Raw genomic sequence first — 12,005 nt, forward strand, 5'->3', positions numbered from 1 at the left:
AACTCTCTGTGACAGGGAAAATCCACATTTCCTTCATAGCAGACTTTGTCATTATTACAAGTTCAGAATCAAGCCAAAACATCTGCCAACACACATTTTTAAAACAGTTATTTAAAGTTAAAATGAAAATAGTAGCTCAGTATTTCTCTTATCCTCCCCCAGGGTCTTACTGGGCTAACCTCAACCCACCTTTTCTGCTTTTATATATTTCCCCACATGAAGATGATCTAAAATGGCATGAATTACGACTATGAGTAAAAACTTAAATAAATTGCTCACTCATTCTGTAAGTAAATAGAATCATAGAAATCATAGAAAAATTAAGCTTGGAAGGGACTTCTAGAAGTCACCTCATCTGGCCTCCACCTCAGGTCAGGGCTAACTCTGCAATAAAAGCAGGTTGCTGGGGTCCATGCCCAGCTGAGCTCTCCACACCTCCCCAGCCTCACTGGGGTTTCCTCAGTGCTTTACGCCTCCCATGATGAAGAATTTTTCCTGTATGCAATCCCAGTTGCCCTTGCTGCAGCCTGCGTCAGTGAGTGGCCTCTTTTCTTTTCACCTCTGTGCACTGCTGGGAGGAGTTGGGGTCTGGCTTCTCCATTACCCTGATTATTAAGTGGAAAATGGCATCTAGCACCCTTCTTTGCCTTCTCTTCTCTACGCCAACCAAACCTAACCCTCTCAACCTCTCCTCATACATCAGGAGCTCCAGACCCCTCACCATTTCAGTGGCTTTCACTGGACTTGCTCTAGATACCAGTTGGACCTCAAATCCTTGCTTCCTCCCACTTTGAGGCCAATGGTCCCAGTGGTTTTTCACCTACCTTGCAATCCACCCATCCCATCCATGTTTCCCCCTTTTGGCTGCAAGGATGTTATGGGATGCAACTGCAGTCTCATCAAGGTTTCACTACCTATCAACCTTCTCTTGGCTTTTCTTGAATATATGTCAGGGGTCAAAGGTACCTGAAAAATAAGAGATATGCAGGGTTTGTTTTCTGGCTTCTTGCAGCAGGATGCAGACTAGCTGCTTTAGAGCACTTACCGTTCCTCTCAGAAAGGAATGTTTGCAAAACTGAGGTGTTTGTAAAGATTGATTATCTGTATATAGCTCAAGAGAAAGCATATCACAAGATTTAAGTAAGATAAAAATTGAGGCTGTGCTTGATGTGAGGTGCAGGAGTTAATCAACTGTAGATAAGAATTGATGAGGTTTTATCATCCCAGCCATAGGGAGAATGACGGAGCTTCTTGGCCTCTTGATCACTTCGGAGAGTAAGTGAAACTATATATCAACCCATGTTTATCTGTGCCTGAGAAGTTCTTCAAGAATAAATTGAGCTCAGAACTCTTCTTAACCTTTGCCCTAGTTGGGGTTTAAAATTAAGCTCTCCCTCTGGTTTTTGAGCTGCCTTTCTGGCATGTTGACAGCATGTGAAGTATCCCATCTTCTAGTTGACTTCCAGGCTAGCAACACAAGTGTGGATGAAGTTATGAAATAATGACTCTGGATGTTAAACAGAGACCATCTGGCTTTCTTTGCTACAAGATAATGAGCCATGGCGAGCTGGCACATCTGCATCTAGGTACCACCTACACACACATTGCTGGCTGTAAATTTAGGGAAACAGGGCTGCTGTTGAAAAATAACAAGGTAATTGTCTTGCCTTCTTTTATATCACAAATTAAAGTTAGGATATCACACTTGAAATAGATGTTGACTGAGTTCTGTTCTCTCTCTTAACCTGATCCCACCCAGTGGAAGTGAATTATTACTTAGCCTCTAAATTCACTGGGTTTAAGTGAAAACCTTAGAATGCAAGTTCACAAACACTTATACTATGAATAAACTTTACTTGCATAAAGAGATTGAAATCTTTAGGTAAGTAGGGTTAGACCTTGGAAGTAAACAACTGTAGGCTTGGAAGTTCTGCATATGTTATTCTTTCAGATCTTTGCCCTAGTACCACAAACGAGTCTTTTTCTTTTTTTTTTTTCCCTAATCCCACCAGATAACCAGCTTACAAATGAAAAACATACAGATGAAAAGCCTATGAAAGGTATTGTTATGAGTTCTGTCGCAGAATTCAGCATCACAGATGCTTCATCAAAGAGTACCAAAAATGAGAAGAATTTGTCAGATGCGAGCACATCATCCATTTCTTCCCTGGAGAAATGCAGAGAATTCACTTACATTGAAGATGACGCATCAGTACATCAGAGAGACAGTGACGGTATGTTTCATAAAACAGTTCATATTTAGGCTGATTTCTAACTAATGCCCATTGCAAGATCACTGTGGCTATCCAACTTGAAATAAATGCTTACATGCTGAACAGGAGGTTCAGGAACATAGCTGAAAGCAGCGTTGGGTTGCCCTGCAGACGTTTTTGTGATAGATGAGAATCTGTAGAAGACGGTCTTAAGTTGTCAATTATATTAATGTCATAGAAAAGGAGCTTAGAGGCTATTGTGCAACAGAGCATTTGTACTTCTGTAATGAGTGTTTACACAGAGGTACTAGTGTCAGTATCAGATAAACAGAGTATTTCACATGGACCCACTTCTCCCCAGTAACAGAGGCTGTTGCTTTTGCCATTGGTACTGCAGCAGCTGCTGAATAGGTGCTGTGTTTGGTCGTCTGCGCATTACATCTGTGGCCTTGTATGTGTAGTTCTTGTATGGACCATTACATCCAACCCTGCCGCTCCCCTGACCCACCACCAAACCCTCCCTCTACTGCCTACACTGCAAAACTCGTGTGGGTCAGGATGAGGAGCTCTTTTCATACACTGCCCTGTTTCTGCAGAAAACTCTCTCAGATGACTGAGCCAGGTGGATACACGTGGGCAGGAATTCGGTTAGTTCAGCATGCTCTGAGTCTTGAAAAACATATGGAAAAACAAAGCACTGTGAAAGGTAGTTACAAATCAAAATTGCAGCAGAAACCCAATAGCTCAGTGCATTTTCGCAAATGAACGTTGCTAAAACAACAGGACTGGGACTATTAATCAGAGCTGTCTTACCTGTTCAGAAAAGGAGCTGATCCTTTTTATTGTGTAAAAGCACAAGTTAAAAACTGAATACCTGCGTTATTTTTTGTAAGAGCTTCTGAGGCAATAGTATAGCCAAGAGTTAAGGAATAGAACGGGTTGTGAACACTCATTACAGACCACGGGGCATGACTCCTGCTAATCTAAATAGTATAACACCCCTGATTATAGAGGAATTATGCTGAGAACCAGCTATTCCTGGTTATTCCGATACATATGAAAAAAATGCTTCTGTGAAGCACTTTCGAAGTTTCTTCTGTGTGCCTTTTGCAACAATGGATTAGTGTGTTATATCCAACGGAGTTAGGATCTATCGTGTGCATCATATTAACAATCCCTGAATTAAGCACTTCTAAATACAGATCGACACAACAAACTACAATGCTCTCCAGGATCCATTACCATCTCCTTTGTACCCCTGATCCTGTAACAAGGGTTGTCCCTGATACATCTATTAGAATGCATTTAATTTTGATGAAGGACCTGAAATATTTATTTAATTTAGGGGACTCATCCTCTAGTCCAGACACTCACTATTTTCTGAGCTTACTGACTATCTGATCAGGCCCTTCAACAATTACTGGCACACAGGTGTGTACCATGTGATGCAAACAACAGATTTCATACTCCTTAAAAAAGCTAAAAGTGAAGGAAATTAACAAAAAACCCAAGCTGTGCTCAATTAATAATGTTAAGGGCTGGCTGGAAGCCAAGAAAACCAAAGGAAGCCAGATTTGTGTTTGTCGCTGCATACTCTGCTCACTCTACTCTGACAAGTTACTGCTTATTCCATACACACGAGGCCAAATCCTGTTTGCTGGTGCACGGAGAACCTCTGAAGGCAGAGAGACAGCTGAGAAAATTGGTGATTATTTTGTTCCCTGTGCTCAGAGAGGAGCAGATCCGAAGCTCACGGCTCTCACCGGGGCTGACCATTGTGGCCCCAGCAAGCTTTGGACCAGGTTTGTTCAGAGCATCATCTGCGTGAGCAGAGGGTGAGCTGACAGCCACCAAACAAGAGCAGGAAAATTTAGAGATGAGGCAGGCTAGCAAAATTATTAGAAGTTCTTCTTCTGTGGTAATTAATCTACTACTGTAGAGAATGAGAGCTGAGGTCGTTGCTCTCACTGAGATAAATGCAGTAATGCTGTTTCCCAAACAGCAGGGAAAACAGAAGAGAAAACAGGAGATTGCATCTTATTTCATGCAGTTTGTGGCTAATTTATTTTCAAATATATAAATGAATGCATAGGAATGGATGTTTAATTGCTAATATCTATTATTTATATACATTACCCCACTTAAAACAGGACAAAAAAGCCTCACACATGCAGATTTTTTGAAATGTGTTACATCCATTATCACAGTTCATGGTGTGTGCTCTGATGGGAATTTAAAAGCATTTTTACTGCACATCACAGACTCTGTGCTGAAACATTACTTTATTATTAAAATCTTGTGCTTTTTGTGTGCTCTCTTTCCTGGATGAAGCCCTAAGGATCATATCTATTCTCTCAAGATTACATAAGCACCATTATGGTTAACACACTCAGGAAAAAAACTGTTATTAGAAAACAGATCTTTGGAGAGAAAAAAATATCGAAAGATCCTTAATTGGTATATAATTTTGAATTTAATCTCTCACATCTATGTATAGGAAGGAAAATTCATAAACATAAGATCTCTAAAAAGAATAGTCTTAATTACACCATGGACTACTGAATAAAATGATTACATTTTCTACACTGTAAATTTCATACAATTAAATGCAGCGGTGTCACCTTATAAAATGTTTCAATTTTATAATTATTTCAGTTCATTTAATTAGAAAAAAATATAAGCATGAATTTACTAAGTATCACCAAAATCTAGTCATTCTCATTCTACAGAACTGACTTAGAAGTTAGTTGTGCTTGTCTGAACTTAAATAGATCTTGACATATTTAAATAGGTATTAAAATTGATAACATTGGTGATGATATGCTATTTAGAAGGTTCAATCACATGCTATTTATTCTTGCTTTAACTGCTTTTTTTTATAAAGAAGCTAGAATGATTTTTTTTTAATTTTGTTTTTCATCAAGAAAGCTTTCTTAAAAAGGAAAAAAAAAAAAAAGAGCATAATTCTGGAAACTTCCTGGCAGTGAACTTTATGTTACGTGAGATAGAAAATGCCACAACAGAACCAATGCAGTTGAATGAGTTCACAGTTAGTCATCCTAGGGCAAGAAATGTGGTTATAACCATATGCTTTCCTGCAAGAACCAATGAAAAGGCATTCATATTGTTGAAGGCATTTTTCCTTCCAAAAACAAGGAGGGAAAAAAAAAATTTGAAAGGTCTGGGTCTTTGCGCTCCAACTGGATTCACACAGTCAGAATCTCACACCTGCTCCGAGCCCTGCCGCGCTGGGAGGCAGCCTCCCCAGATGCTGTACTTTGAATGGTGGGGAGAAAATTAGTTGATTTTTGAGGGGAACAAATATAACACAAAGTTTTTGTCTCGGTGACCAAGCTTTCAGGAATATTCGCTGGCTCCAGACGCACATCCTAGCTAATACATTTTTCCAAACTTTGGTTTCCTTTCAAAAATTAACAAGTCTGTGAATGAAAAGGTGAGAAACCTGTTTCAGTGGGGAGGTGGAAGGACCCTGGGCTGAGAACCGATCAGCACGCTGCCCTCTGTGAGTGCTGTTCTCCAGACTTGCTTTTCCTCCCTGTCTTTGGTTAGGCAATCTAGCTGTCATTGAACAGTTCACTTAAACAGACTACTTACAGGAATCAAACTATAAGCAGATGATGAATCTGTACTCTTCGTTTCCCCCCTGTGTGTGGATTTGGTCTTGTTCATAACCTCATGTCAGTCCTTATCCAGGCCCCATCGCAAATTCGTGAGCCAGGGGTGCACTATCCCATGCGCCCAGACTGACCGCGTAGAAAAGCAAGAACTAGACCTGGAGAGTCTGAGGGTCTGATCCACTCTCCACAGAAGCTTTGGGTGTTTGTGCACTGACTTCCAGCAAGGATTGATTCAGTCCATAACAGACTTACAGCCCAGAAAGGATTCAGGTCTGAACTCTTTGTACGCAGGCAAATATGCCCCTGAAAGTTTTTTGGGGGGGGTTTGTTTGGGTGTTTTTGTTTGCTTGCCTCCCTAGAAATAGCAGGAGTAGCCTGATGATTTTTACCTTTAATCATGAATTCTTGTGAAAAAGAACATGCACTCCAGCGTTGGGTGCGTCGGTCAGGTAGCACGTGTGGCATCACAAAGCAGCAGCACTTCCAAGCTCCTGCGAGGCTGCAAACCCCCCAGCAGAGCATCCCTGCTGCATCAGGCTCACCCCTGTGGTGAAAGTTATAGCCCAAACACTTTAAGAGCATAGAATCATAGAATCATTTAGGTAGAACAAGACCTTTGAGATCGAGTCCAACCATAAAGTTGGTTCAGAGTACTTGTTCCTCTGAACTTCACTGCCGCAGAACATTTTCATTCAAATTATTTTCATCCGCTGTTTTTTTTCCAGAACAAACATAGAAAATAAATAATTTCATTTGACTTTATGGAAGTCGTTATCATCAATGTACTTTTAGCCTACTCTGTGTGCTGTCTTACATCTCATTTCTGTGTAGTCACACTAGCCTGAACCTGGGTAATCAAGCACGCCCTTTTTCTTATGTCTCGCTGCTTTTCCTTTTTCTCAGATGAATGCGCAACACTTATCCTGGCCTGCTTGTTCTGCCAGTTTTGGGACTTTCTTATAATGCTGCCTGATACCTGTGAACACTGGCTGACAGATACCTGTTGTCCATCCAATAGATACTACCAGACCTCCAACGAAGACCACGCCAACAACGACTGCAACTGTGACTGTGACATTGATTGCAGCCTTTTTGAGTCCTGCCACGAGACTGGTGAATGCCTGGAACTTGCCATGGAGATTTCCGAAGTCTGTTATCGTTAATAGGAAAATAAGTGACAAAATTGCTCAAAACTGCCTGAAAGTGACCTGACAGAGTACAAAGGAGTTGTTGTTTTGTTTTGTTTTTTTTAAGATAACAAGAATAACCAGAGTGTTTGCCAACCAGGACTATGTGCATCGCGCTGCTCCCACCTTGGAGGTCTGGATAGCTGTACCATTCCGGTTGTATGATTTCACAAACCGCTGAAACCAATAAAGGGAAAAAAAGGGGCTTCTCCTTTGCCATAGACGAAAACAGAATTCCTAAGTGCCAAGTGTGCTCGATGCTTTACCCTCTGTCAATTCAAGGCTTTTATAAACCTCTAATTGCTTTAAACACGGATTTCCCCATTCATAAACAGAAGACAAATTAGAACATTATTTTAGGACTGATATGTATTAGTTTATCTTCCTAATGGATTCATACCTAAACATATATTACACATTGTTGGTTATTATTAATAATGTATGATATAGCATCATTTTATAATTAAAAATTTATTTATTCAATCTCTTAAAACACACTCATATGCTTAGTTTAGGTAGAAAAGAAAATTAAATGAATTAGAAACCATGCTAGCGGTAATTACAGCAAATGTCTCTAAAAATCTCCAGTGAATTTTGTAGAGGAAGAATTTTAACAGGGTAGTGCAATTCGACAGTGTATTAATGTGCGTGCCTATGGTTATGTAATAACAGGTTATGCCTATTGTTCATTAGTTATAGGAAAGGGCTCCTTAAGTGTAATTAGCCTAAATGGGAATTGACTGCACACTTCCAGAGGACAATTACCCCGTGGATAGCCAGTAACTCCTTTGCCTGATTTTCATTTGTAAGATTTCTGCAAGCAGCAGAATATTGCCACCTATTCTAGTGGAAACAGGCATCTCCACCTGTGCACAAAAGATTACAAAATGACAGTATCTATCCTGGCTGTGCTTTCAAACTCCCTCTATCTCTTTTCTGATGGCAGGTCTGATTAATAAAAAGGAAATACATATTGCACATTACACATATGACAACAAAAGCATGTAAATTCAGCTGCCTGAGGGTGAGGAACGCACGAATTAAGCACAGAGGAAAATACAGAGTTGCTTGCTCACATTAGGTATTTACAGACTAACACCAAAGACAGTGTTTGCTTTGTACAGGCACTAAAAATTCTCCCAAAACCCCTACTGATCTCAGTGCAGAAGTGCCTGGGAAATCCCACACAAGAAACCTGGACGAGATGCTGGGATACTCAGCATTGCTGAAATCATTGAAGCCACTTGTTTAACAATCTGAGTTTCAAACCTGTGGTCCTGACACATGCATATTTAACAGAAACAAAAAATCCTGTGTATTTCCTTTTTCTTTTTCCCCCACTTCTGGAAAATTCTGATTTTCAAAAAATCAGAAAGTAGGTAGAACTGCTAACAATCTTTGTACAGGTACCTTACAAAGCTTAGCGACCTCAGGACAACAAACGTTAGAAACACAGCGAGCAGCCCAGCATACCGTGTTTCTGTGCTCCTTCCAGGACATCAGTGGGGAGTAAAAGAGGTTTGCTTATTTTAACTGTGATGTCACATTGTGAGTTGTAGCCACCTAAAGGAACACAGTCATTAGTCCTTAACTGCCACACCTGCGCCAGCCTGCTGGCTGGGTCTGGACCCAAACCCCAAAACCACTAACCACCGCCATCCAGGAGGCACTGGTTTTGTACACCCTGGGTTGGGCAATGTTGAGTTTTAATACTCCAGCTTGCACTCCCCCATAGATTTTTGATCTTAAATATCCCAATCCTGAGCCTTACAACTGAACTCTCAGTGCGACGTATCAGGCCACGCAGGCTTGGATCATCCCACTTTCTACCATAGGTTGTGCTCGACAAAGTCACAAGTGGACATGTATGAATGAAGACACTGACCTAAAGCATTTAAGAGTCAGAAAAGGAGAAAACTTGCCTCACATACCATTTCTTAGGGAAGTGCTGATAGAGATGCACATTGGTCGTCCTTGCTCTTGATGCTGCCTTCCAAAAGGGTAAGTGCAATGGCTGGAAGGCACCCAAAAGAGGAAAACAGAGGGTGGCATACCCCAAAATGCTGCCAGTGAGGGACCCAGAGATGGGGAACTTGTCTTGCAAGCAAGGATGTCTTGTTCCAGCGCCGAGCCTGCAAAGTAATACACGCTGACCGTACTGGGATCACCCATGGCAAGTGAGGTCTCCATGCGTCAGATGGGGAGCTGCATTAAGAACTACTGGCACAAACATTGGTTTTTTTCAACCCTTTTCCTAGGAATCATTATTCAGAAGAGCTTTTTCTCATGCTGTAATCCGTAGGTTGGCAAACTGAGGTCATGTCTACTACAGGGCATGGATATCAGACAGAATTACTATAGTCATGGCCAAAGCCATGGCTAGACAGGATGTCCCAACAATATTAATTGAATCACATCGTGGGATACATTGAGAGCTGTTGTAGTAAATGGTGGTGTTTTAAATAATGCAGCAATATCGCCTTGCCTAAAGTGTACAATAGCACATTACTTGGCTTCCTGTTTTAGGAAGTAGTTTTTTCGGGGCCTTCTGTATGAGCAATGAAACCTTGAAAAACGTGTTATTTTGTACAACGTAGTAAAAGCAGCAGCTTATGATGACTTTGTTTTCTGTCATAAAATTGTTAATTGCAACATAATATTTTCATGCCACACAGGAACCCTTTAATAATACATTGACACCAGAGAAAGTCAGTCAGACTTTTCCATTAACTGTTCCAGAAACTGGGTTTGCTCTTTGGAGAACCATCCTATACCCACACCGAACTGACTTCCTAGGCCAGAGAAATACCCATTTATCAGATTTGAACATGAATAGACATTCCAGTGAAACAGAAATATTTGGAACAATTCAAGGCTGTCTCTGTATTTTTTATTTACTGGGAAGGAAGGTCTGAGTGCTTGAGTAGGAGGCGTTTGGGTGGATGGCTGTTCTGAACATGTTGGACTCAGCTGTGCTCCCGGAGAGATGTCAGCTCTGCAGCGTGTGAAACCAGCTCCTCAGAACAACAAATAGAAGTTACCATTTTGCAAACGGGAACATCGCTGCGACACGACGCCTCTCCTCAGCACCATAAATGCGCTGACAGATTGGTTGGGGGAAGAGAGAGACAGAGATAATAACGAAGAGCTATATTGCTACCTTCTACAGGAAGGGACCATGGGATGCTCTTTAAGGACCTCCTCTTGGAAATGACCCAGCAGCCTCATCTTTGAGAGGAAAATGCCTTTGCACCTCCTTTCACTGTGTTCTCAGGACACAATACAGATTAGGTTGTAAACTCTTTACAGCAGAAATTGTCATTTGCTAAAAGTTGTACTGCACACAAAAGACTGACAGTGAAAGGCCTCAGGGTGCTTCCAAACGGTCAAAGACCGGTTTTCTCAAAGGAAATTAAATACTCGGACTGAACATGAGCCCTTCCATAAAGTCGTTCTGGTGCCTTACTCCATGCACACTGTGAGTCCCTTTAGATATGGAGCTAACAAAAATTAGCCCATGTACACCCCCAAATACAGGGATAGAGCATGTTATATTATCTCCTTTGACTTTCCTCTGCTTCCTAGACCATTTTGATCATTCACACTCTTTTAAGCAATCACAGCCAGAATGACCAACATCTTCCAAACGCCAGGACAGCACACAACTCTGCCTTAACTCCAGTGCAGCTTAGGGATTCAGGCTGAGCGCTACATCTGAGCTCTAGAAGACTTTGGTTTTCAGGAAGAAAGCAAAATACGGGAACAATTAAGATGTTAGCAATTGTACTTCTCCTATTGTTATGCTTGTATGGTATCAAAAAATGTTCGGTAGTTTTGGACTAAGAATTTACGTATCTATTAAATTTTTCTTTTAATTATATGAAATGGTGGTTTCATTGCTTCAGTCTTCATCTATGTCAAGTTATATTTTAGGCCTCTTAAAGGCAAGGTGAATTTCCTATTATGCAAGAAAATAAGTTTACCAAACAGACTGGGTTTTCCAGGCACTGCTCCACTATAATTCACAGTAACTGAGTATTAATCACGATTAATAATCTATCATTCCTGTGGTCAAAAAAAAAAGGAGGGAATTATTGAGAAGCTGTATTTTCTCTTAGCATACTTCATATAATTGCACAATGGAACAATTCTATGGAACTCATTATTCTGCTGGTAACAATCTAGATTTCCTTAACATTGCACATGAACAGGAATCGTTGCCATCTGATGCATGTTCCATGGCCTGTGCAAAATGAGTTGGTGGGTGCAAGCCAATTCATAATGGATGCGTGCCCATATCACAAAAAACACCATTATAATTGGTACCCTTAGGAAAAATGCCAAGGTCTGAGTGTAAACAGAGCACTTTCTGTCCCAAGAGCTAACTCTTCCGTGGTCAGAGTTGAAGCGCAATAGAAAGAGCAATGCTGGACTGCATCTGCTGCCTCTGTAAAGGGCTTCACTCTCCTGAGGCACCAGTTGGCATCTCAGATCCCCTTCAAAATAACAAGAAAAATCACTCTTAAGGGACACACTCGTGCTTCTTGCCCCTGCACCCATTAAAGTCATCATGGAGGTTGCACAAGGATAAAATGAAACAGAGCCAATCATTGTTACAGTACATAATTTGTCTTCTTTCTAGGTGTATCCAGAAAAAAAATAAATCTATTGTCACTAAATAAAAAGTCATGAATCCCCGTTTGAAATTTAAGAAATCTACAAAGCAGAAAATGCTGAAAGTCACTGACATCATCTCCTAGTGCTTTCCAGTGGTGAGCCACCATTCTCTTTGTATTGAAGAGGGACCGTGGACTTCCAACAGGGCAGCTCACAGGCCACCAGAGTATCTTGCTTGTAAAATAAAAAGCAAAAAAATAAGATGTCTCATGGACATTCTGTTGATGGCCTGCCTGAGCAGAGCAGTTTAAGTGACAAAGTAATATTGGAAAAGTCTGCTTCCTTATTAG

At 40.9% G+C, this 12,005-nt stretch overlaps 1 protein-coding gene across 3 annotated transcripts in view; it reads left to right on the top strand.

The window, feature by feature from the left end:
• The window catches only part of MDFIC2 (MyoD family inhibitor domain containing 2), a 48,592-nt gene extending 41,560 nt beyond the window's left edge, over positions 1-7,032 (top strand). For all 3 annotated transcript variants that reach the window (XM_064455711.1, XM_064455714.1, XM_064455712.1), the window contains 2 exons: positions 2,013-2,234; positions 6,755-7,032. In XM_064455711.1, the coding sequence (XP_064311781.1) occupies positions 2,013-2,234; positions 6,755-7,014 (482 nt within the window). In that variant the 3' untranslated portion in view covers positions 7,015-7,032. The remainder of the gene's footprint in view (positions 1-2,012; positions 2,235-6,754) is intronic.
• The last annotated feature ends 4,973 nt before the right edge of the window (positions 7,033-12,005 follow it).

Source organism: Phalacrocorax carbo, chromosome 6, assembly GCF_963921805.1.
Source record: "Phalacrocorax carbo chromosome 6, bPhaCar2.1, whole genome shotgun sequence".
NCBI lineage: Eukaryota > Metazoa > Chordata > Aves > Suliformes > Phalacrocoracidae > Phalacrocorax > Phalacrocorax carbo.